General features: G+C 39.8%; 2 protein-coding genes across 5 annotated transcripts in view; both read right to left on the bottom strand.

The window, feature by feature from the left end:
* Positions 1 to 7,156: 7,156 nt before the first annotated feature.
* Positions 7,157 to 17,709, bottom strand: LOC128600579 (cytochrome P450 3A56). Of its 3 annotated transcripts, XM_053613160.1 has the most exons (15): positions 17,606 to 17,647; positions 17,164 to 17,203; positions 15,868 to 16,033; positions 15,140 to 15,233; positions 14,990 to 15,042; positions 13,907 to 14,006; positions 13,696 to 13,815; positions 13,355 to 13,440; positions 11,526 to 11,674; positions 10,570 to 10,694; positions 10,367 to 10,451; positions 10,083 to 10,243; positions 9,501 to 9,727; positions 7,657 to 7,813; positions 7,157 to 7,533 (listed from the first exon to the last, which is right to left on the bottom strand). In XM_053613160.1, exons 3-15 carry the CDS (start codon positions 15,939 to 15,941, stop codon positions 7,450 to 7,452), a joined length of 1,515 nt encoding a protein of 504 aa, XP_053469135.1. In that variant the 5' UTR covers positions 15,942 to 16,033; positions 17,164 to 17,203; positions 17,606 to 17,647; the 3' UTR covers positions 7,157 to 7,449. The 3 variants fall into 3 exon arrangements, with proteins under 3 accessions (XP_053469135.1, XP_053469134.1, XP_053469136.1); XM_053613159.1 differs by lacking the exon at positions 17,164 to 17,203 and having other exon boundaries at positions 17,606 to 17,709; XM_053613161.1 differs by lacking the exon at positions 17,606 to 17,647 and having other exon boundaries at positions 17,164 to 17,493.
* A 3,043-nt stretch (positions 17,710 to 20,752) lies between these two features.
* The window catches only part of sdk1a (sidekick cell adhesion molecule 1a), a 275,242-nt gene continuing 268,660 nt past the window's right edge, over positions 20,753 to 27,334 (bottom strand). Inside the window, exons 42-45 of one of the 2 annotated variants that reach the window (XM_053612689.1) lie at positions 26,983 to 27,120; positions 26,727 to 26,841; positions 23,935 to 24,064; positions 20,753 to 23,683 (exon numbers count right to left, since the gene is read on the bottom strand). In XM_053612689.1, the coding sequence (XP_053468664.1) occupies positions 23,411 to 23,683; positions 23,935 to 24,064; positions 26,727 to 26,841; positions 26,983 to 27,120 (656 nt within the window). In that variant the 3' untranslated portion in view covers positions 20,753 to 23,410. Of the gene's footprint in view, positions 23,684 to 23,934; positions 24,065 to 26,726; positions 26,848 to 26,982; positions 27,121 to 27,334 lie in introns of both variants that reach the window. The other variant, XM_053612688.1, reaches the window with a different exon arrangement.

The raw sequence follows: 27,334 nt of genomic DNA on the forward strand, positions 1-27,334 counted from the left end.
CCAAGCTGTTATCAGCGTCAGGTCCAAAATCCAGCATCTGTCATGGCATGGGTAAATTGCACATCTGTGAGGGCACCGTTAATGCAGAAAGATATGTACACATTTTGGAGCAACATATGCTTCCATCCAGAGCAGGACAACACCAAACCTAAAATAAATTCAATTCACAAAGTAAAACATCAATTAATGTGTTTTCAGTATAGTACAGGGTGAAGTGAATTTTCAGACGGCTCTTTTTGTTTTTTTTTGTTTGTTTGTTTGTTTTTTGCATTTTCCATACTGTCCCAACTTTTTGGAACTGCGGTTGTATTTTGGTTATATTTAAATATGTTTGCACTCTCTGTTGTATTCATTAGTATGAGTTTGAGTAACATGTTAGCTTTTGAAAAAACCTTTGATCACAAAAAAAGCATTACAATTTCCCTTCAGTAGAACCAAAGCCATAACCACATCCTGAACATTGGGGGGTGTGGGGGTGGACCAAACCATTTGGTAGGGGTGGGGTCACAAATGTAATGGTCCTTTTTAATTCTCTATGAAATAAATGCCCAAATATTTATATATACATTATTTATATATACAATGCAAGAGCTTTATATTTAGGACCAAACGGTCAGTGTGTATTACAATACAAAAACAAGTTAGATTAGTTGGTTTATTATATTTCAGATTTTACTCACTCTCTACCCCCAGGCAGGCCTTTCATCTTATTATGCACAGATATAGTGAATAATATGTTCCAAACAGTAGAGCAGCCACAATTGTGTATACACTGCAAACTTTTTTCCTGCTCCTGTCAGTTTACCCTTTTTTCGGCTGTCCCAAAGAAAAAATGAATATCATTTGATTGTCTTTTCATTATTGTCATAATGTCTCTGTAAAAACGACATGACTGTGTCAGCTAGCCAGACAAAAGGACTTACAGAAAAATATGTATGCGGTTTTCAGTGTAATACAAAAGGAGAATTTTGAAGAAGGTTCATATGCCTATACAGAAAAGCAGTCCATATGACACAAAGCTCTCATACGGCCACTTGGAGTATAGTGTTTATGGCACCTTTATAGTGCACCTTTAAAGCTCATGATCACTACCTTCTGGAAATGGAACCCCCATATGACCATCACAGACAAGTGACAACAACATGGTGGCATTTTACAGTGTGTGTTGATTTGAGAACAGTCCACCAACCTAAAATCTCCTGCCAACAGCAGTGCTATGCTTAGAAACTGACACCGATGAGGGGGGTAGTGGACGATTTACACCAACTGTGTTAAGATGACCTATATTCTCTAACTGTACACTTACAAGATGGACCATCAAGGCAACTGTGCATACAGTTTTAAAAGTTCCACCATGTCACTACAGTGTCAGAGCCACTGTTTTTCTGAAAATGACCCACCACCCAAGTAAGATCTGAGCAGTGGTGGTGCCATGTTGGCCCCTTGCAACTGATAAGCAAGATAGATGTGGGATAGTAAAATGGTACACTTACATAATTCTAGGGACTCAAACTTGGGTCCAGAGCAGTTTAGGTTCCCTAGAATTGTTACCACCATTCAACCCACCAGAAACAACGCCCCTGTGTATAAATATCTACAAAATCCTATGACTTGTTAATATAGAATTAAATTGCAATTGGTTGAAGTCCAGAGATTTTCCCTTTTGTAGAGTATTATCAAATGGATGTGTTCGTAAGGATGTCCTCATGCATTGTTGTTTTCTGCCCTGGGTTTGATTTTGCTTTTCCACACAGATACTTGGATTGTTTTGCCAGAAATGCCCTGTCTCCCCAACAACAGCAATGAATGGACGAGCATGCTCTTGTGAAACAAGATAGTGCTGGTAGAAGAATCCAAACATGCAGAAAGCAAGCTATATTAGGCTCTCTGAATTTCCCGAATTTGTCAATGGGGAAAAAAATAGTCAGTCTCCAGGTTCTCATGTCAGGCATTATCCACATTAGGGATTAGTTAATAAAATTATTATTTTTTAAATTGTCTACACACATAATTAGACCTTAAATTGTTTAGGACATACGTTAATGTGATAGTTTCTGTCTCAGATCCTGTTCCAGTCTTTGTTCCTGCTCTGACTCTTACCAATTGCCTGCACACCAGTTAATGCTTTAGTGCCATCCATTGCTCTGGAGGGTGCATTCTCACTGCCTGTGCGACACCAAGGTCCAAGTTTCACTCTCCCATCTGTTGTTGTTTGAACATACAACACAGCCAACAGGGACTCTATTACAAAACCTTCTTGGCAGCCTTGTTTTCTTCAACTCCTGCTCCAGCTCTTTCTTGGCCATGTGCCTCGTTCACTGTTTGCACCTATTTCTCTTGCTGTTGTTACCCCCATTCAAGTGTTTGTCCTTTGTCTCTGCAAAGTCTTACATTGTGGCTTGATGACGAGAGCACTGATGAGAGAGAGAGAGAGAGAGAGAGAGAGAGAGAGAGAGAGAGAGAGAGAGAGAGTCTAATCCAGTCAGTACAGAAGCAGATTCACCACCATTTTCATAGCTACTCTAATTACTTCTCTATTACACCTCTGATTAGTAGATGTAGCCTCAACTTTCACACACTGTACTAATGTAGTGCTAATCCCTTTAGTTGGGGGAAAAATATAAGATGTTATAAGGAAAAAAAAATAGTACTCAAATACAACTGATTTTCAGCATGACATTTTATGTGGCCTCTCTAGTATTTTAGTAGTTCAGAAAACAAACAAAATTGCTATTTTTGTATTAAGACCCTGTTTCCTATAATAAATATAAAGAAATATGAGACTGTACATTTCTCTAGAATGTATTATTGATATCTGTAACACTGCATCACTGTTGACTTCTTAAGCTAATGATAGTTTAAATGTAAAATAAAAAGTGGCCATGTTTAAAGCAAGTAATGTATTATGTCCAATGTCATCTAAGCGATTTAAATTTTCTTAGTGACATGGACCACACTGATGATCTAGATCAAAACTACCCAGCAGAACTTGATGTCTAGGGGCGGAGACAGATTTGAGTCGATTTCTCCAACTCTTCATTGGTCTGAAAATCATGCTGTCCAGGATATAGGAGTACAGGAGGAGAAGTTTATAGTAGGTGGTGAGCCAGTGCATCCTGTTTGCGTGGTCTGTGTCGACTTGTCATTGGTGAAGAAGTCCACCTCCGTTTTGCCAAACCTGTCCAAGATTTGTGCTACCACATCTGGGTGCAGGCACCATTCCTCTGGATGTACGCAATGTTATGTAGACCAGCAGATGAATTACTCTCTGTAAGGCTAACCATAGAGGAGCCCACCTGAGGCCATTCCGTGCAAGTCAGAAAGAGCTTGCCACCCTCAGTATGACCACACAGTCTCTCTTCTCTTTTTTTCTGGTGAAACTGTGGTCCCTGATCCCGTATATGATCAGGATCTGTTTCTCCTTTGGATCTTTGACGGTGGAGTTATTCTCTGCCAATTTGTATTCTCTGTTTAGGGCCCAAATAGCACTGTAATTTAGATTTGTGATTTGGTGTCAGTGTCCTAATGTTCCACATATACTGTTTTGCTTTGATAATTTGGTTTACTCTGAGTTGACTTTGGTCAGCACTGCTGGTCTGAGGCTGCTGTGTTTTAGAGGTTTTGTGGGTTAGTGAGTCTCAGGACCATCTGACAGATGGGATGTAACAGATTTTGATTAACAGATTTTAGATATATTCAGAATTTTAAAGATCTTTTGAATAGGTACACTATATGGCCAAAAGTATGTGGAAATCTAATCATATGTGCTTGTTGAACATCTCACCCCCCTTTGCTACTGTAACTGCTGCCACTCTTAAGGCTAAATCTTTACACTATATAGCCTTTACCTAAGGGTAAGTCTTTACACTACATTTTGGAATGTGGCTGTGGGGATTTGTTCCTGTTCAGCCACAAGAGCATTAGTGAGGTCAGGTGAGGAGGTCTGGAGTTTAGTCAGTGTTCCAGTTCATCCTAAAGGTGTTCAGTGGGGTTGAGGTCAGGTCTCTGTGCAAGCAGCTCGAGTTCTTCCAGTCCAAACTTCGCAAGCCATGTCTTCATGGACGTCACATTGTGTACAATGGCACTGTCATGCTGGAACAGGTTTACGCCTCTTAATTCCAGTGGAAGGAAATTGTAATGCTACAGCATACAAAGACATCATAGGCAGTTGAGTCCTTTCAAGTTTGTGGCAAGAGTTTGGGTAAGAACCACATATGGGTGTGATGGTCAAGTTTCCATGTACTTTTGGCCATATAGCGTATAATCAATGGAAAGCAGCCAAGTTCTGAGTTACAAGTCAGGTGGGTTTTTATTGTCATTCCTCTATGTAACTTGTATACACTGGAACGAAATGGCGTTTCTTCAGGACCATGGTGCAACATGGAACAGTACGCAAGACTATATAAAGTGCAAATACACAACAGTGTGAGATGAGTGCAAAATAATTAATACACAGGACAGTATATACACAGAAAATGGACTGTAAACTGTAAGCTATTGTGTAAAGTAGCAGCACAAGTATAGCAGCAATACTGGAGGCAAAAATGAGTTCCACAGTATAAAGATGAAGCTATGTAAAGTGCAGTATGCAGTAGTACTGAGTCTTAATGGGTTAGTGCATGTACAGTGGTATGAGTCTTACTGGTTTAGGTGTTCAACTAGCCCAGGTGAGTGTTGGGAGGGAACAGGGTGTTGAGTAATCTGACTGCCTCAGGGAAGAAACTGTTGCAGAGTCTGCTGGTGGAGGCACGGATGCTCCTGTACCTTCTGCCAGATGGCAGGAGTGTGAAGAGTCCATGAGAGGGGTGAGAGGGGTCGTCCGCAATAGTGGTGTCTTTGCAGATGCAGTGGTTTTTGAAGGAGGTGTCGATGGGTAGAGAGCCCCCGATGCAGCACTAGAGACCCTTGCTGTTGGGTCTTGCGGTCAAAGTCTGTGCAGATCCCATACCACACAGTGAGACAGCTGGGCTGGACGCACTCTATCGTCCCTCACAAATTTGTTAACATTTACCTTTAAAAATTTCGTACATTACTAACAATTTTGCATGCACATACTCTGTGTGATGCTGGTCTCATCTAGTGTAGTCCTGCATATGATGGGTTTTTTTTTCTTAGTGTATTCCGATCCCAGATCCTTGTGGTACTGATTTTCAGTCCTAGGTAATCATAGTGTAATTAATGCTCTAGGGCGTTGTTTCTTACAGTAAAAAGGTGTTTGCTTTTCTGAGATCTGGCTTTCTTTTGGAAGATGAAAATGTTGGTCTTGCCTCGATTTTCAGCAGGCCCACAGTATTGCTCCAGCAGGTCCAGGTGCCGTTGTAACCCCTGTTCAGGGGATGACATCAGACCCTGGTTGTCCAGGAACTGCAGATTTTTCCAGTAACACCACTAACATGCTATTTTCAATTCAATTTTATTTGTACAGCGCATTTTACAATGGTCATTGTCTCAAAGCAGCTTTACAGAAATATATTTCTGTAAAATATATATTGTATCAGTGATGTACGCACCCTGGAGGTGGATTGAGGAAAGGTAGACGGTAATTACTAATCATTTTTCTGGTTGTTTGTTTGTTGTTGTTTTTTGTTTCCCCCTTTCTTTGGTTTTGGCTGTGATTATTTTGTTGGGGTTGTTGGATGGGATGTTATAATATGTGAAATGCGATTTTCCCATATGTATGTGTGTGTGTGTGTGTGTGTGTGTGTGTGTGTGTGTGTATGTATATATATATATATATATATATATATATATATATATATATATATATATATAATATAAAATATATTAGTAGAAATATATTTTATATTTTTCTTTCATGTATTGTTTAAATATACAGCATGCACTTGATGATGTCATATACCACATTCACCACATTTCAGAGTATGATAACAACAGTCCAGTGTGCCAAACAGAAACAAAAGCTCTTTTAAAGTGAGCTAAATCACGATCATCTCTGACTAGTTGCGGGTATTCAAACAGAGAGAGACTGTAAGCTTCAGTGCTCTTCCATTAATTAATGAGCCCTCTTCCCTTATTTATTTATTTATTTATTTATTTATTTATTTGCAAAAAAAAATTCAGGCCCCTCGAGGACAAACATTGCTCCCTGACATATCCCACCGGTGAAATCACAGTCACAACCACGATCCATTACACAGCCAGGCACAGAAAAACAAGCAATAGTTTTTAATTCTGCTCATGAATCAGCGGGAAAACTGCAACACCCTGCTAGTGCTGCAAGCATATACCATCTTTCATATTTCCTAGAAATATTTTAAGGAATAATTTGTAGACCCTAGGCCAGCTGGCATGGTTCGGCAAACAGGCTTTGTGTAAAATGTGTTTAAAAAAAAGCTCTTAAAAGTGAAAGTGTTACGTTTGACAGCCTTAGTTTATACACAATAAAAACTAATGTAAATACAAAATGCTATTTTGCCTGAGATATAGATCACAGGCAGTGTGAAATGCAGTGGTCTGGCTGTTAGCAGCTTTGCTTAAATGCTATAAAATGTCATTTTGGGAAATTGCTGCAACTCCATTACAGCTCATAATGTAATAAACATTATGCAAATAAGCAAAATAAGCTTTACTTCTCCTAAACTACAGGCATTAATACCTCTATTAAATAATATCAGTAGTGGAGGTTTTCTTCTTTTAATTGGCACTAATTAAAACCACAAATTGAACATTTTATGACCCACACTATCAGCAGCAATTCAGAACTCCATAATCTTAACATTTGAGTGTATAGTGTATAGGGTATACTATAGGTCTAGTGAAGGGGGAAAATCTATGAATGCCCAAGTCACCTCTGAATAATATAGCAAAAAGTAGCACACAAAATTTTTTTCACCGTTTTCCCTTTTCCTCCGGGTACTCCAGTTTCCTCCCCCAGTCCAAAGACGTGCTGAAGGCTGATTGGTGTTTCCAAATTGTCCGTAGTGTGTGAATGTGTGTGTGTGAGATTGTGCCCTGCGATGGGTTGGCACCCTGTCCAGGGTGTCCCCCACCTTATCCCCCGAGTCCCCTGGGATAGGCTCCAGGCTCCCCACAACATTGTGTAGGATAAGGAAATATTACAGGCCAGACAGACGCACTTTAACATCCCTATGCATTGCTGGACTCTTTATAACTCTTTATAAGTCAAATCAAATAAAGATAAACGAATGCAAGTTTTTCCTCCATGCTTATTGAATTATTTATTCAATATAAAATAGGAGTATAAAACAGACAAGGCATTGTATAGAGCACTGTCATGTACTGCTAAAATGTGTTCTTATGGATTAATATTTGTACCAAACATGTAAATATTCTCGCTTAATTGAGTTGAAATGATAGCCCTTAATGAAACAGTAAATCTTCAATTAATCAACGATATATATGAAAACTTAGTGATCCAACTTAATGATTAGTGTAACAAAATCACGGCTACAATGAAATCCTGCTGAACTATCCCTCATTGTGAGTTCTTGGAATGAACTTCAGAGTCACAGGAACTTTTGGTTGAAAGAGAGCATTGAGTTGAATGGGAATCTGGAAAGAAGGAGAAGAAAAAAGTCATTGATTAAGCATTGGTGTTTGGCTTGAACGTGGCCTACACGGCTTAAAATGCAGGACCAGGACTATTTAAATGATAAAAGAGCATTAATAAGAGACCTGCGTCTCTTTGCACGTCTCCACAGTGAAGTTCTGCAGCAGCTTCACGATAACCAGTTTCATGATCAGCAGAGCAAACCTCATTCCCACACAGTTACGAGGCCCGAGACCAAACGGCATAAACGTGTAAGGGTTGATGTCGTTCTCGGGACTGAACCTTTAAAGAAATCAGAGACATCACATTGTTAGGAATGCATCCATCTTTTTACATTATTTTTGTGAGAAGTTCGCAGTTGTGTGCTGCGGTAATGTCACAGAGGGACATTGCTAGCACAGTTACAATGACTCTTAATAGGAGAAAACATTTGTTAGTTCCTAAAAATAAAAGAGCAAAAGCTTTTTTCCCCAAACCTTCAACAGCCTCCAGTGACGTTCAATTAATGAAAAAGACAGTGCAGAAGTTCCAGAATGCAATGGTATATATAACAGTTGAGCAGGGATGCGGCAGAGACTCAGCTCAGCTAGTTAGTGATCTACAAGATGACAAGCATGATGGTGTTGAAGTGACTAGTTCAAGTTTTAAGTTTATTTGTCATGTGCACAAAATGTCAGGGACAGTTGTACATTGAAATGCTTGTTGTGAGGATCAGGTACTTTATAGCTGTGCAATACAAAATATATACATAAGAAGATGAGGGGAAAGGAGAAAAAAAAAGGATGTGTGTGTGTTTTGGGGGCTCAGCAATAAACACCCGTGTCCCAGTTATATTGGCAGTCATACATGTCCATGCCATAACACTTCCTCCATCATGTTTGACAGATGATGTGGTATGCTTTGGATCTCGAGCCCTTCTTCTCCTTCGCCATGCTCTTCTCTTCCCATTACTCTGATACAAGTTAATCCTGGTTTCATCTGTCCAAAGAATCTTGTTCCAAACCTTGGCAGGATTTTTTTTTTTAGCCATTTTCTAACAAAGTCTTATCTGGCCTTTCTGTTCTTGAGTATTGGTTTGCATCTTGAGGTAAAACCTCTGTATATAGGCGTCTCTTCACTGTAGACTTTGACAATGAAATTGTTGATTTGGCCATTCCTAAAGTTTCTGCTATCTCTGTGTTTTAAGCCTAATGATGGCCTTGCATCGACACCTCTTTGGACAGCCTATTGAGAGTTCACATGAACAGATACCAAATGCAAATTTAACACTTGGAATCAACTCCAGATCTTTTGTCTCCTTAATTTGTCATGAAATAATGAGGAAACTGTTTATCGGTCAATTGTCCAATTACTTTTGAGCATGTAAAAATGGAGGGACTATGCAAAAAAATGCCTGTAGTTCCTAAACGGTTAACGCAATATTTTTGTTAAACCCCTTGAAGTAAAGCTGAAAGTCTACACTGTCACATCACATCTTGACTGCTTTGTTTCAAATCCATCGTGGTGGTGTACAGCGGCAGAATCACAAAAATTTGCGTCACTGTCCAAATACTTATGGACCCCGACTGTATTAGGCAAACTGGTATGTATGCCTAATAAGCAAGTAAAATATATGTACAAGTAGGGTTTATATATAGGTAATACGAAGGTTTAGACTAAAGTGCTTCTGCATCAGTTCGTTCAGGTAGAGATAACGCGAGAGCTAAATTCCATTAGCGCCACTAGGGGGTCGTCAAACGAGTAATGTAGAAAAACAAACCACGTCTGTCAAAGAAGTATAAACTAAAAAAAGTCAACCTGGAGTTTCATTACAAAAATAAATCTGGGATTAATATGCAAGTCGTTCAGAATAGATTTTTCCTTTAAGAGAATACGCAAACCATTGCAGTTATTACCACCTAATCAGCCTGTCTGACAGGTCTGAAAATATGCTAAAGCTACACAAATGCCATTATGAAAAAACGTATACCTCTCTGGTCTGAACTCTTCAGGAGAATCCCAGAGCTGTGGATCCCTGTACAGAACGTATGTAGGAATTCCGACCAGAGTGTTTTTAGGAATGGTGAATCCATTGAGCTCTATAGTCTTCTTGCAAACCCTCTCCAGACGGGGAGCAGTAGGGAGCAGACGCATCGACTCGTTAATGGCCATTTCCAGGTACTCAAACTTCATCAACGCATCGTATGTCACTGGAGCCTATAAATCAGATACATTTGAGTAATTACGTGGGTTTTATTATTAATATGAGTTTTTATTATTGGTGATTTGTGTTTCTGCTCCAAACATTTTTCTTCAATCATGACTCGCTGCTGTGTCCAGATTATTCGGTTATAGTCGTCATTCATTCATTCATTCCTTCCTTCCTAGGGGCAATTTACTGAATCCAATCCACTTACTAGCCTGTTATTAAACGGTGAGAGGAAAGCCTAGAACCCAAAGGAAACCCACACAATCATGCGAAACTCCACACAGACAGTACCCTGAGATCTTGAGTTTGAACCGGGGAGCCTGTTATAGTTGACATAAAATAATACTATATATTTATGCTTACATCATGAGGAAAGGTTGTGTCGATCTCCTCCATCAGTTTGCTCATGCAGTCAGGATTAGTTGCAAGATTATACAGTAGATAAGTGAGGGTGGTGCTGGTGGTCTCATAGCCTCCCAGGATGAAAATGAAGGACTGGGAAAGAATCTCGTGATCGGTCAAGCCTGAAAAAACAAAACGACAACCACCAAGGCCAAGTCTTTCTTTGAAACTAGAACATTAAAGCTTTTAGATGACGCTCTACTTTCCTGGAAGTTTCCTGTATGTTTCATTGTTGCGACTCTTACCTTTGGTCGGTTGATCGTCTGCCTTCTCAGCTTGCTCGTCAGATATCTGGCTTTGGATCATGAGCTGCAGGAAGTCCACTCGCCTCTACCAGGAAAGGAAGGAGCACAAGTTTAACACCACTTCTGTTTATGTATCTTTGCAACATATTGCAGGCAGTGGGATTCCTAATAGACATTACAGAGTGTATATTTACTTCACACACTTTTTCATCCATGTTGTGCTGATCTTTGATCTTTTTCAGCGCAGCATAGAAAAACTCCATAGATGATTTTGAAAACAAGGTCACCCCCATTTTGGCTAAAACCGGAGCCACACTGGGAAAGATGGCTGTAAAACAAGATGACTGTTAAAAATTACATTACAAAGGTTGATTTGGCTCAGATCTAATTTTGTCCTTAAATGTGACAAGTTCTAATGAACTGGAATCTGTTTGAAAGCAAAACACCGATCATTTCAAATTAGATTTGAGGTACTTAAGACAATCAGCTCAAATCCAATTTCTTTGGTATTTCTGATTTCCTATTTGAGCAGCACAGGGATGTTGTCTTTTCCTCTGCAGTCTAAACGGCAATTAAACACATCAAACCTTTCCCAAATTGGCGGTGTCATATCTGATTAGTCAAATCGGGTTTTCATGTTTTTTCCCCCCTGCCCTTACATCAACATCTGAAATTTGCAGCAAGACAAAAACCCGCAAGAACACTCTGCATTCAGTGGTTTTTTGTTTTGTTTTCTTCATTTTTTTAGTTTCCTGTCCTAATAACAAACAGCAGACAAGTTGTCAGACAACCTCATTGTACGCTGGTGCTGCTAGTTCTTGCAAATACGGTATGCAGATTGTTGCTGTTTGTTCAAGACGCATGCGAATAATGCATATGACGTTACTGACTGTTTTAATTGTACACATGTGCAGACCTGTTCACACTAGTGACAGATATGGGTCACTTACAAACATGAATGTGAACTCAACGCAGAAAAATTTGAATTGCACAGTAACATCTGTACTGTTTCACTCAGAATTCAAACTATCAACTGAACTGCATTATTAAGACTACAAATCATAGCATGACTGCTGGGTTTTACAGTCGCTGGATTCGTTACACACGTCACCGACTTATATGCGAATATCATAATCTGATCAAATCAGATAGGACATACTAATTAACAGGAACAAGGGACTGAAGAAGTTGAAGTTGAAAAATTTCTTGATCTGGATGACAAACGGATCATCAGGGCTGTTAATGGAATCAATTTCAACACTGAAGGAGGCACTGGTAACCACATCCAGGGAATAGGGAGCAAAAGCCCTGGGGGAAAAAAAAAAGAGAGAGAGAGACATTTAAATCATTAAATACATAGTCAGACCTGCCGATTCTGAAGAGGAATAAAGTGTAGTCTTGTGGAGTCCATCTTTGATATAGTGCTTTCGTAAATCACTTGTCAAAGGTAGAACCTTTAGTGCTTGTATATATACAGGGTTCTACAGTAACAATCATCTGCTTGGGGGGAAATCTTGTCTGTTTTAGTTAGGATTATAGTGAGATAGTCCTTGCTGTAGAAAGCTAAAGTTCTTTGCGTAGAGCTGGTGAGCCCTGGGGGTGGAGCTGGTGATCTACAACTCCTAAGGGTTAGGGTTAACCCTAACTCACGAAACGGTGTACAATATGTAACAACACACTTAAAAACATATCCAAAAACTTATCCAGTCCGAAACGCCTCCTGGACTTGTGGCTCGACTCTGCCCAATTAGGAGAAGCTGGATCAAGTCCGAATCCACCCTCTGGCCTCAAGGTGTACTTGACCGCAGACAGCTACCAACCAGGGAGGGTGAAATCTAACTAATACGTGCTTCGTTCAAGATGCGCCATGCTCTCCACCTGCATCTTTTCGAACCACTGTTCATATCACAGGGCAACGTAACACACTTGGAGAGAAGCGCTATCTGTGCTGCTCAGCATATATGAGCTTCCAGATGTCAAAAATATGCAGATATGATTCCACCTCTCGATCTCTGGAAGATAAAGCTCAGACTCAGAAGTGCTTGCAAACAGCACTTTAATCACTTTCTAATGATCATTACCAGTAAAATAGTTTTTAGTGCTAGATTTGACATCTCCTTGAAGGACTATTTACTATTTGTTTTCTTCTTTCTAGTCGAACAAGTACCTAATAAATATAGTTAACATCACTGATAGATTTGACCTTGACCGAAGGCGAGGACACCACGTCTTTCTCGTGGGAAAATCAGAGTCAAAAGATCATGAATGTGAGATGGGGGAAGGGGCGTGGCTTCCATGAGGTCAGTTAATAACAGGGAGTACAAAACACCTATGAAACCGTCAATCACTTGTTGATTCATATGCTGATTGTCTTATCTGCCGTTTTTACTGGATGAAAAAAGAAGCCAGCTCTTTTTGCATATTTTTGAGTGACAACACTCAGATATGTACGCCGATGTTAAATTGCAGAGTTTCTACGCCAAATATGCACAGAAAAAATGGCAAGTCTTTATTGTTGTTATGTGTATGAACCTTTATCTATCATAAATCAGTATGTATATGTAGTAAACCTAGAGAGTTACCTTTGTGGATTATATTATAAATGTCAGTTTAAACTAACATATTAAAATAAGATCATTATACTACACTACGGAGTGATTCAAGGGTTCTTAGCTTCTTGAATAGGTTCTACTTGTAACCCTTTTTTGAAAGAGAAACCCTCTATTATAATATTTTTTCAAAGAAAATATATGTGTTTCTACAAAAGATCTTTTAGGGGACACAAACCAAGATGTAGCTTTAGTGTATATAATCAGTGCATTATAGATACAATAGAGTTTTTCAATTAAATTACAAATCAAACTTCAGATGATTATTCAGCATCCTAATTATTTTGTTAGCTACTGTATGGTCATCTTCGCAATCCTGAGGAAAGAAAAAAAAACAAACAAACAACCTTTTGCATTATCATCAGTGACAAAAACTTACTCTTTAATTTTGATCGCTTCTTCTGGCTTTCTCTTCTTCAGATGGTCAATTAAGCGATCTGCATATTTCTCAACAATAGGAAAAATCTGGAAGAAATCAGATAAGAAAATGTGAAATTGTTATGCATAAAGATCCATAATAACTATCACAAAATGCACTAATTAACTGAAAATATCACATGAAGACAATCAACATATTATAATAACTGGATATTCAATTAAATTAGTCCAGTCAGGCATGAAGGACCCTATCATGCTAGTTGCTCCTATAAGCTGACAGTTTATTTGGCTTTAATTAGTATATATAATACACATTTGAAATGAAGTAACTCAAAAGTGCACCTCCTTAAGTCGTCCACTTGTAAAGAATGGAGAGAGCGAAGCACGGATTCGTTTCCACTTTTCATCTTTTGCTACAGTTATGCCATCAGCGAAGGGACCAGCCAATTCCATATTTGTGTCCTACACAGAAGAGACAAATGTAAACAATGCTCAGTATGCTTGATAAGGACAAAACCTGAAGTAATCATGTTACCTGATGTAATCGACTTACCCTTCTATTAGTGAAGGTAGAGAAACATTCTTTTATCATAATAGCCTTGATCATTTCAAGATCCAAGGTCATCAGAATTGGCAGTCTTCCATCATATACCCTTAAAAAGAAATATACTTTTGATTATATCTGACTCAGTAGTGCTCCAGTTCACTCTGTGTCATAAAACATCAGAATGAAGATGTGTAAATTGATTAATATTTTGCAAAAGATTCTTAATTGCAAAAAATAAAAAACAACCACAAGGTTGTATTTACAGTACAGTCAACTAACAATCTGGACTTTTATTTAACAAGTTGCTGGAACCATTGATATCACTAATGATATTTAGCGTGTAAACATAATCATCAGGTTCTGCAACGCATTACTCTCGGGTCTCCCAGCCAGCTCGATCAAACCCCTTCAGATGATTCAGAATGCAGCAGCACGCCTCGTCTTCAACCAGCCCAAAAGGACCCATGTCACACCCCTCTTCATCTCCCTCCACTGTCTTCCTGTAGCCGCCCGCATCAAATTCAAGGTCTTGATGCTCACGTACAAGACCTTGTCTGGAACAACACGCCCCTACCTCAACACTCTCCTGAAGGCTTACATTCCCTCACGCAATCTGCGATCGGTTAATGACCGATGCTTAGTAGTACCTACTCAGCGTGGCTCAAGATCCCTTTCCAGAACCTTCACACTATCTGTCCCTCAGTGGTGGAATGAACTTCCAACCTCAATCCGGACCAAAGAATCTGTCACTATCTTCAAAAAACAACTAAAGACCCACCTCTTCCATGAGCACTTTACTAACCCCTAACCTGCCAACTCCCACATTATTTAAAAACACATACTCTGGCACTTACACCTCTACTCCACACACTTTACTTCTCTAGAACTCAATTGTATGGTAGCACTACTTGTATTGTTCTCCACTTGATATATCGCTTTGCTTGTATTTCCTCATTTGTAAGTCGCGAAGCATCTGCTAAATGAATAAAATGCAAATTTAAACATACATGTTTATTCTTGCTTTTAGGTATTTCAAATCCAACACAAATTCTTTAAAGACTGAAACCAAAGTTTGTAATCTGTACTCACCCCCAAACCTTTCCATATTTCTTGAAGCACTCCATATCGAAATGGTAAAAACCCTGAAATGGAATCAAAAGGGAGCAATACGCCACTTCTGCATTGGTTCAACACCAATATTTATACACAGTGTTACTGCTGTAGTGTAGAGTTACTCACCTTTATGTAGGACAAGAAGGTTCCCACGAAGGGCCATGGCCTTGGTCCTGGGATCCCCAGGTTTTTAAAAAATCGATACGGCCAAACACTGTAACTACAGGCAGATAACATAACATATATTAAGTCATGTGCACACAATGCGATACATTTCCACTTCGCTAGTGTTCATCCCCACTGCCTGCAGAGGATTGGACTGAATAAATTGAAGGACGGGATTTCCGGGATTTCCACAGGAGTACATTTTTTTTCCTATTCTTTTGTAACATGGGGAAGTCATTTTAGACTTGACAGCAGTTTCGAATTGGTGGTTGCGTACTATCTGACAAAGCCCTGAACAAACTTTATTTTGGCTTGTCTTGTGATTAATAATGAGGAAAGTGAAGGAAAAAAAGACTAACAGCCACTTAATCAAGTCAAAGTGCAGCGATAACAACTGCAGCGTTCGTATAGATGCTTCATAATGCTTCAAAATACAAGAGATGCCATTTAAACATATTCTTTATTTTTGTCTTTTAAAATTAAGAACATCTTTTTAAACACACGCAAACAAACTGCAAGAGTACAAACACAATAATCCAGTTTCTTTAACTGTGAGAACTATGCTAATAAAACCCAAATGTTTAAAGTCTAACCATGAAGTGAGCGAGTCACAAGGAACATTTGTCTATTGCAAGTATAGTTAAACACACATATGACTAATTAGACAAAAATGTTCAGGGTATACTTACATAAACAAAAGAGTGACCACCAGTACGACTAGACTCCATGTCAGAGACAGAGATGGTAGGAAACTCGTTTCCATCACACCACAACAACAAAGCTCTTAGGAATGGTCTGAATTGTCCAGCTGACAGTCGCGCTTCACTGCTTCCAGCTGTGAACTTTAGATAACACCTACAGGGGAGCATTTTATAGGGATCCAAATAAGGTGCAAGTTCAAAAGCGTAGGCAGAGAAAGATACAGGTATACAATAAAGGTGTGTTAGCATGACCTAATAAGGTAGAAAGTAAGGCTCTGGGGCTCTAAGGAGTGAGCTAGAACAAAGTTTCAGGATAATGTAATATATCCTGTATGACTTTTTGATTACGTAGTTTTCTGTTATCTCAGACCTGTTTATTATCACAGGCGATTGAATGAGTCCTCATAATTCTCAAATCAACAACATAAACTATTCTCCATCACAACACCAGTCGATATATGGATAGAAGATCTTCTTTTCTGATTGTCATACACAAATCCATCCTCTTTGTGTATCCTCTAAGCAACAGTAAGATCTTGTTAGTCGTAATATTAAAATTTTTCCTGAATATCTGGGAATCCTTTACTGAGGAGCTGGAATCTGTGGCTGGAGATACAGAAGTCTGGATTGACCTTCTCAGGCTCACTGTGACTCCCACCAAGAAAAGTGGAAGGAAAATGACAATGAATGTTCGAACTTTTCCAACGTTGGCCAATATTCCTGATCTATTTGTTAAAACTCTGCCAATGTCATATACTGCCTTCTTCATATCAAGCCTGGAGGCCAAGAGTGCCAAAACTACAACTTTTCTTGTTCTCCAGTACTTTTCACTGATTCAAATCACCTGGCTCACCAATAAGAGTTGACTCACTGCTATTTTCAAACGGCTCCTTGCTATTTTCCCCCTTAAACCTCAATAAAAAAATCTTAGCAAGTGAAAAATATCTGAAATATAGTCAAATTTATAGCATTCCTTATTATAAGATTACAATAAACCAAATATAAGGTCATTAAACACATTTCTAGACATTATTCCTCATTTCAAGCTTGTAGTTTTCTTATGGTATTGGCAGATCATTTAGCTTCTTTCTAGAAATAAATGCTTAACATGACCAAAATTAACCGGCAATAGAACAAGACTTTTTCAATCTTGAAATGAGTACGAATAGATTTAATAACTTTATATTTAGTTTACTGTGATCTTTATAATTGGAAATACTAGATAAATGTGACTATATTCAAGGTATGTCCATTTGCTGTCATTTTATTATTTAATAGTGTTACCTGACTACGAGGAGGGGAAAAACTGTTTAATGAAACCCATCTTATAGGTAAAAACAAACAAACAAACAAACAAACAAACACAACAACAAAAAAAAACATTACTTTGCATCAGATAGTCTTCAAAATCAAGTCATACAATTAAATCACATAAAATCAACACACATTTCACCAACAAACAGCCCAGCCCTGAAAATCTATATATAAACAGCTCATGATGTGAGTCTGCTCTTTTATACTACTATCTACTACTTTTATAACACATTATTGGCAGATGCATCCTGGACCACAAAACACTCAACACACACCCTTCAGCCTGTAATCTGATCATCTCTCTCTCTCTCTCTCTCTCTCTCTCTCTCTCTCTCTTTGTAGTCACGTGTCAGAGATTAATTATTATAAACAACGACAGATATACTACGAAAATATCAATTTCATTCCTTACCTCTGGTCTTTAAACTTCAATCCTGCTGGTAACTCACTTCTGTAACAATAACAGTCAAGCATGTCTATAGTAACTTCCTGGTGTTTACAGCTTTGGTTTTGGTGTGCACTAATAGTGCACAGTGCCCCATAGTGGACACTCAGGATTCAATCAGGCAGTGTTTTCACATTTATAATTGTATATCCTGTAGAGCTTAGGAACAAATATCCTTTATGATTTGGATGAATGGTCATATAAATGCACACATAAATGCTTAGGAACCATCTAAAAGGGATTCAGTTGGATACTTTCCTATACTGTATATACTGTAGCAGTAGTTGTTGGAGTCAGGAATCAATTTAAATGTAAAATAATTTTCATGGACACATCCATTCATCCATCCATCCATCCATCCATTTTCTATACGCTTATACTTCAGGGTCGCGGGGAACCTGGAGCCTATCCCAGGGAACATCGGGCACATGGTGGGGTACACCCTGGACAGGGTGCCAATTCATGGCCGGGCACACTCACATACACATTCAGACACCACAGACACGTTGGACTTGCCGATCAGCCTACCATGCATGTCTTTGGACTTTGGGGAGGAAACCGGAGTAACCGGAGGAAACTCCGCGCAGCATGGGGAGAACGTGCAAACTCCGTGCACACACAGGGTAGCACCGGACTCGAACCCCCAACCCTGGTGGTGTAAGGTGGACATACGAACCACTAAGCCACCGTGCACCCTTTCATGGACCCCTCAGCTCAAATTTTTTTTATTTAAAAAAAAGTATTTAAAAAAAAGTATTATTAACATAATCCGACTATTTAAACATTAGGCTCATTATTCAAATGTGTACAATAATATTCTGGCTACTTATTAAAGTCAAAAGAGCCTTTAGAATGGCAGGACACATTTGGGCCAACTTGTTAAGTTTTTGAAGTTCGGATTAAACCTATTCAATTCAAACTACAAGTCAAATGATACCTTTGAGGCGCCAGGCTTCCTGTGACCCTGTGTAGGATAAGCAGTACAGGAAACGGATGGATGGATGGATGGATGATACATTTGATAATGCTGGAGAGTCCTCACTAACAACCTGGGATACAAGTAAAGAAATTTTTCATGACTGAAGTGACAGATGTAATCCCCTGTGGACAAATAGGTACAGTATATGTATAATGTATAACCGAAGGAAAGATTTTGTCTTGCAAGCTAATGACAAAGCGGATGTTAGGTAATTAGTGATTCTCAAAGCAGGGTCCGGGGACCTCCAGGAGTCTGTGATGCATAAGAAGCGGGTCTGTGAATTTTTTGGTGGAAATCACAAACCATATTATTTGAGTTCTTATAGTTGGTAGTGTGTGACTGTTCCCTTGAACTGAATGGGTTTTAAGCCAAACCTCAATAACATGTAGCCTATAAATAATGACAACTTGAACCTGTTGTTGGTGCTCAGGAATGAAACGCTGTCCAGAATATTACTCTACACAATTAAATAATGGACCTTGTATTTGAATAGTGTGATTATGTTTAAAAATTTATATGTGGAATGTATTTTATGCTTGCAGACGTTACCCGGCTGCAAAAAGCTTAAGAATGAAATAACAGCTTGCTCACTAATCACTTGCCAACTGACTTTACAATTAGGGGGTGTACAGTATATGTAGATACAATGTATAGCTAAAAGTTTGTGGACATCTCATTCCACATTTAGTCTCCTGTTATAATAAGCTCCACTCTTCTGGGAAGGCCTTCCACTAGATTTTGGAGCCTTGCTGTATGGATGTGTGATCATTCAGCTACAAGAGCATTAGTGAGATCAGGTACTGATGTTCAGTGAGGAGGTCTGGGGTGCAGTTGGTGTTCCAGTTCATCCCAAAGGTGTTCAGTGGAGTTGAGGTCAAGTTCTTCCAGTCCAACCATATCTTCATGTGCACAGGGGCATTGTCTTGCTGGAACAGGTTTGAATTCCAGTGAAGGGAAGTTGTAATGTTACAACATACAGAGACATTCTAGACAATTTGGGGCTTCCACCTTTGGTACAACTGTTTAGGGAAGAACCATATATGGGTGTGATGGGCAGGTGTTGACAAACTCTTGTGTTGATCAACCCAAGGCTTGAACATACCAGGTAGGATGGTCTGGTGTTGATTCACTAATACAACCTCCCTCTCTCCTTGTTAGAATTCCCAGTTGAAAGAGATGGCTAAGTGTAGTCTTGGGGACACATATTCATAGAATCCGGAATGCTTCATTAGCTGTGGCAGCTTGTCTATAGGGGCAATAAATTATATATATATATATATATATATATATATATATATATATATATATATATATACACACACACACATATATATATATATCAGTCACTCTTCATAAAGTTTCATTCATATTTCTGTACATTTTAAATTTCATTGAAATGACTAATGAACTCTTTTCTGTGATCAACGATTTTTAAAAATCGGACAGCTGATGTTCCACTGCTTTGTTTGGTTTGCCTTTCTAGCTGTTGCACAATCATGGGGAAGTGCACTCACTGCCCCGTTTAGCTCGTTTTAAAGCAAATATTGTAAACTAAATCTAAAACATGTTCACAAACATAGGCAACCCGTAAGTGCAGACAGTGTGTCTATGGTGTACAGAACCATTTCTTTTGTGATATAAAGTGCAAAAATTGTTAGAGGGAAAGGGGCATTTTGGAGTGTTTCCGCACACAAATAATGAGAAATACAGAAAGAAAATGTGTCGCTCTTTTCCAATGACTGTTTTTTTGGGGGCTTTCAGGTCTTTTGTGTGGTTTTTGATGTAGGTAGGCTGGAGCACTTGCTGGAACCTGGCAACCATGGTTAAAGGTATTACTCCTTCTTTGTGTTGGGAAACACATTTCTGCTGCATCGAACACAGCTGAACAAAGGTACACTAAAAACCCACTCAAAAAGAACATGCTTGATTGTATGCTTCAGACTTTCAACTGCTATTACGGAGTGTGAGAGCATCTCAGCTTCATTTCGTTTGAGGCGTTGATGTTGTTATTAATTCATGTTGTCCTGCTACACCAAAAGCTATGGTTGTGAGCTGCTGGTGTTGATATGGGTAACAGTATAGGGATGTTTCTGTGCCATATCACTCTATTTAATATAGAAAGAATTGTGTTTAAAACCATTTCTGGGTGTCTTTAATAGTGTGTCAGTGGTCTGAAAAAGTTAATGATTCATTTTTAAGTCAATAGCAAACATTTACTTTCACTGAAAAAGTGGGAAACTGCCTTTACTTCACGGATGTTGATGATGTACACTAGTGCTGGGGTGAAATGGCAGCTATAAACAAGAACATGTTGCTTTGCTTTGTCCACCATTTCAAAAGCTGCAAAAAACAAAACAAAAACCTTCATACATAGTAACCGAATTACAAATGGTGCTGCCTCACTGTATAACAGCACTACAGTAAACAATGGACAAAAAAAACAAAGGAAAAAAGAGAAAAGAATCACCTTTATACATCTCTAGCACATAAAATAAAAAGGCAACTATTTCAAACGGAGAAAGAAAAGTGAATCAGAATAGAAAGCAACCGAAAGAAGAAAGAAAACAAAAATGAACTGTCCTTATGGCTTATGAGCGCTGGGAATACAGGTTCACCCTCCATCTTGATCATTACATCCAAAGACGTCTCACACGTGTCCTCATGCGAGTGGTTACGCATTTGAGACGACTTCATCAAACCAGCGACTGAAATGCTTTCATTTGTGCTCAAATTTGATACAGTTTCAGAAAAAAAGTGTACGCCCGGGCTTTTCTGATCTGCGAACTCGTAAACGTCTCTCGTCCAGAACACTGAAAAATAAAGGAAAAGCTCACTGTGACTAACCAGTCACTCCAGTCCTGTACTGCACAGCTTTTAAAACACACGGGACTCAGATCAGTGGCTAATCGAACCTGGTATGAGTTCCATCAGGTGTATTTGAACAGAAAAAAACGTTTTTTTTTTTGTTTTTTTAAAAAAGCACACCTGTGTCTCACATGGCATACAATTATCTGACAATATACTGTATACTCGAGTAGTACCTGTGACGGTTTGTACTACAGTGGCGTCAGTGACGGCTGGTTGTGATATTCAGTAGGAGGTCTTAAACTTAATATCTATCAGTAGCTTCACAATGAATCCATTAGTGTTGAGCTATATTATATCACGAGGTGTCATCGATGTGTCATAAGAATGATATTGGGAAATCAATTGCACACACATTGAAACGCAGCTGCATTCGTGATGTCGAAATGTTTCAAGTCTGTAATGTATAAGCGTGATAGACAGAAAGGGTTTTTAATTTTATCATTTTTATTTATTTATTTATTTATTTATGTATTACAAAAAACAGTAAATGTCTAGTTCGGCCATGTGTCCTTTTGTGTAATTTGTACTTTGATTGGACGATGTGTGCTTAGTCGATCTATTTTTAGCTTCTCCTTGAAAAGGCATTAAGAGTACATAATCCAACTTGTTCGCTTTTTAAACCGCTGCTGAAGCGGGCTGAAAAACCGTTCAGCCCCGATGCACACGAACTCGAAGAACGTTCCATGTATTATTATTCTTACAACCGATGTTGTGCTTGGTTCCACCAAAAATGTACAACAGCAATTAGTCTGACGTAAAGCTGCTGCTGTTGTTTTGAATCTTTTAAAGACTGCGGTCGGGGGGGGGGGGGGGAGGCTGGGGGTCTTAACTCGTTTATCCCAGCCGTCCCTGAGTAACATTTCAAATCACTCAAAACACTGACATTTTGCTCTAAATGTAGTACCTCATATCACCGACCTGTGTCAGAACAGCCTCCACAGGAATATTATAATTAACCTCCCTTATGCTTCATGGAGCAGGTTGATTCCGCTGCTGGTTTTCCAGTACATCATCGCTGTATTGTATTAACAGTACATCTTGCGCTACTCAAAGTAAACCGTTTGAAATACAGTTAGAAGGGAAATAGGATTTCTCTGAATCTGAAACTGGTTCGGACTACACTTATACTGTATATCTGTGCACGTAAAAAAAAAAAAAAGAAGAAGAAGAAGAAAAGAAACAAGTATTTGAAGAGACTGCAGTTGTTCAGCCTGATAAAAAAGTAACAAACTGAATGTTTAATTGCAACGCTGTGTGTGAGGATGACATGCGACACAAAGGATCACTGCACGACTGACGGCGAGGCTGGCTCGCTGGTTAACGGGCTCCGGTTGAGTAGACAATGTAGTAAACTCTGGAGCTGTGGTCATGGCTGAGTCCCACTGCACTGTGCTTCCTCATCACACCTGTCACGGTTTTATGATCTTTTCGATCACAAGTAGAACACGTGTATATACAAAGAGACACTGAAGGTGAGTGAGATTATTCAGACTTGACAGTATATACAGTATATCGTAATTACAGAGTGTTTGCCCTATGTTCGTAAGGGGAATAGTAGCAGGAATGCTTGTGTATGCTAGACTGTGAGTGTGTGCCACTATAGTGTGAGTCGCTGTAGGAATGTAGTGTGAGTCCCTGCTACACCCTGCTTTATCCCCAACAGGTAAAACAAGTCTTCACCTTCTCCAGTCAAAGTCTGGGCCTCCCAGGGAGGAACATGTACAGTAATACACTCTGCTTTATTTCTTTTTCTCTCAGTCCAGTGATTATCCATGAGTTCTCCTCATCAACCCTTCTGAGAGCAGTCCTTTCTAGTGCTCATGCTGAAAATACAGCTAAAATGTCTTCCCACGTGTTGTGCCTTTTCCCAAATCCCTGTTAGCAGATTGAGAGGTCTGTAGAGCGGTCCTGCTCCTCGGGGAGCTTCACACGAAGGATGAGAAGCCTGTGAGAGGAGTACGCGAGCCTGGTGCAGGCTGCCCAGTGGGTGTGTACACTCCTCCCATGCTGTGCTGGGTCACGACAGTCTGATAGTAGCCTTCTCCGTCTCCGCTGGCACACTCCTCATATGCGCAGGCCAGAGTTTCCTTCAGGCCTTTCTGCTGCCGCTTCCACGAGTTGAAGTAAGAGGGATCGCTCATGTAGTGGTTCACGAACGAGTGCTTGATCGGTTCTTCCTCACACTCGCTGTCTGTTGCCTGGAATATCAAATCACACAGGCAGAAGCATGAAGTCATGTTATTAAAAGCTCTTCTTATGACAGCAGTTTGCAGACTACCAGAGAAATATATAGTGTATAAACGGCTACACACACGCATAAAAAAATAAATAAATCACACCGCTTATAAACCTTTTAGCTAACAGGCGACAATAAGAATGTCTCAGCGTTTCATATGGAGAATGATCGATTCTTTGAGGTTTTCATCATGCGTGTAATTCAAGACTTCACCTCAGATTCGGACAGCTCTGCAGCTCTTTCTGTAAGGGCTGTGGAGTCTGTGGACACAGCACCGTTGTAGTTGTTGCAGATATCTTCGTCTGAATAGCGCAGACCTGCAGGGTTGGGCCGAGGCGGGGATCTGTCACAGCAGAGGACATAGTAGAACATATATTGTAAAATGAACATAGCGTATATATATATATTTATCCTTAACGGCTTAACCCTAAATGACCTGTCTGCTTTCAGATATTTGAAGAAGCCCAGAATTCTGCACATATAATATACAGAAATGAACAATTCAGAGGCAATGTATCAGGCCGATCCTGAGCTTGGGTTACCGTCTGTGCACACTGTCTGTATGCACACTGTGTTCACGTGGGTTTCCTCCTGGTCCTCCTGTTTCCTCCCACATCCCAAAAAACATGCCATTACTTGGATTTCCTAATTGTATGTGTAAATGTGTGAGTGTGTGTGTGTGTGTGTGTGTGTGTGTGTGTGTGTGTGTGTGTGTGCGCATGGTGTCCTGTGATGGTGTCCATCCAGGGTGGTTTCAGACATTGCATCCATTGTTTCTGGGATAGGCTCTGGAGCCATTATGACCAGATAAAGTGGGAGATGAATGAACGAATGAATAAATGACTCATTTATGGGGATGTAGTAACTAGTAAATGTAATTATTTTTGATATGCAAATTTAAATATTCAGGGCTACACGATGGTGCAGAGGGTAATGTTTCCACATCACAGCTCCAGGGTCTGGGACTTGGCCCTAGCTGTGAATAATAGCTAGAGATCAGATATCAGATCAGATCAGATCTCGATTTTGTAATATCGGTTCCACCGATAAATGGCGCCATCTTGTGGGCGCATTGAGAAGTGCATGCAGAATTGAGATTGCAGCACTGCATCCGAGGAGAGACGGGTTAACAACGGTGTGCACAGGTGAAGTATACTTCCTTTGTTTTAATGAATAAACTTTATTTAAAATAACAGCCATTAATGCACTAATGAGATGTGTTACATAAATGCTTGATATGTAGTTTAAGCAGCTTGCCACTAAGAAATAGAGACAAACTCATGGAGTCACGTAAACTTTTTATCTCATCAAAGCTTTTATTAAAAAAAAAAAGAGAGACTTTAGTAACAGTGCACATTATTTTTTGCACTCTTTCAGACCCGTCTATTTATTTGTGTATAAATAAGAGGTTTTGTTTTGTATGCAAGGAGGAAGTGTGATTGTTGTAAATAAAATGATTTGTTCAGTTCAGTGGTGTCGTTATCACTGTCAAAACCAGAAGTAAAACAATAAATAAATCTCTTCTGCATATTGGTTATAGGGCATGTAAACATGCAAATAAGCTGTAACAAAAAATCCATATCGGCCGATCTCTGATAATCACCCCCGGTCTCCTGTTACAATCTGTTACAATCACCTCCACACTCCTGTTATAATCACCCCTGCTCTCCTGTTACAATCACCCCCGCTCTCCTGTTATAATCACCTCCGCTCTCCTGTTATAATCACCCCCAGTCTCCTGTTATAATCACCTCCGCTCTCCTGTTATAATCATCGCCGCTCTCCTGTCATAATCACCCCCAGTCTCCTGTTATAATCACCCCTGCTCTCCTGTTATAATCACCTCTGCTCTCCTGTTATAATCACCTCCGGTCTCCTGTTATAATCACCTCCGGTCTCCTGTTATAATCACCCCCGGTCTCCTGTTATAATCACCCCCGGTCTCCTGTTATAATCACCCCCGGTCTCCTGTTATAATCACCTCCAGTCTCCTGTTATAATCACCCCCAGTCTCCTGTTATAATCACCCCTGCTCTCCTGTTATAATCACCTCCGCTCTCCTGTTATAATCACCTCCACACTCCTGTTATAATCACCTCCAGTCTCCTGTTATAATCACCCCCAGTCTCCTGTTATAATCACCCCTGCTCTCCTGTTATAATCACCTCCGCTCTCCTGTTATAATCACCTCCACACTCCTGTTATAATCACCCCCGGTCTCCTGTTACAATCACCTCCGCTCACCTGTTACAATCACCCCCGCTCTCCTGTTATAATCACCCCCCGCTCTCCTGTCATAATCACCTCCGCTCTCCTGTCATAATCACCTCCAGTCTCCTGTCATAATCACCCCCGCTCTCCTGTCATAATCACCCCCGCTCTCCTGTCATAATCACCTCCGCTCTCCTGTCATAATCACCCCCGCTCTCCTGTCATAATCACCTCCGCTCTCCTGTCATAATCACCTCCGGTCTCCTGTCATAATCACCTCCAGTCTCCTGTCATAATCACCCCCGCTCTCCTGTTATAATCACCTCCGCTCTCCTGTTATAATCACCCCCAGTCTCCAGTTATAATCACCTCCAGTCTCCTGTTATAATCACTTCCAGTCTCCTGTTATAATAACCTAGACTCTTCTGAGAAGGCTTTCCTCTAGATTTTGGAGCGTGGCTGTGGGAATTTGTGTTCATTCGGCTACAAGAGCATTAGTGAGGTCAGGCACTGATTTTGGGTGAGGAGTAGTAATTTCAATATTCAGACAAGCACACCTGGAAAAATGAAAGACAGTGTGGACTACTGAATAATTCTACTCAATTATACAAGGTGGTTATTTAATATATATATATATATATATTTTTAATTAATTGTATATGTGAATATGCTACAACCTATATGAACAAACTGGGAATCTACACTGAATGAGTTGTGGAAATGGGGTTATAGAATAAACATCATCATGCCCTAGAGGTGAAGGTGACTCTACACAAGAGGTAGGGAGTTCTCACCTGGTGCCGTTCTTCCTCAGGAAGGAGCTCTTGACATGGACAGGTCTGCTGTTCAGCTCCAGAGCTGTGAAGCCTCCATTGTCCAGTGTGACCCTCTCCTCTACCGTGGACACAACTTTACCTGCAGTGATTAGCATATCATCATCGCGGCAACACCACTAGGATCAACATCTAATACAGACCAACCTTCAGCAGCTCAGTGTATGGAAATTGATTATAAGGTGGATTTATCTGCATGACATGGTCTTGGTCACACCTGTTCCACAGCTCTTGTACTTCTTGTTCTGTCCGTGCAAGACGAGCCCGAAAACGATCATCAGCAGCAGAATCAGACCACTCAGAGCAAGGATGATCAGAAACCACCACTCCTCATAAAACGGGGTGTCCATCTGGGCTGTGCGAGCAAAGATGCACAAATAAAGACAGAGAGAGATGAGAGAGAGAGAGATGAGAGAGATGATAGAGAGATGAGAGAAATGTGAGAGAAAGAGAGATGAAAGAGATGAGAGAGAGATGAGAGAGAGATATAGAGAGATGAGGGAGAGAGAGATGAGAGAAAGAGATGAGAGAGAGCAATGAGAAAGAAATGAGAGAGAGAGATGAGGGAG

The sequence above is a fragment of the Ictalurus furcatus genome, chromosome 24 (assembly GCF_023375685.1).
Source record: "Ictalurus furcatus strain D&B chromosome 24, Billie_1.0, whole genome shotgun sequence".
Classification (NCBI taxonomy): domain Eukaryota; kingdom Metazoa; phylum Chordata; class Actinopteri; order Siluriformes; family Ictaluridae; genus Ictalurus; species Ictalurus furcatus.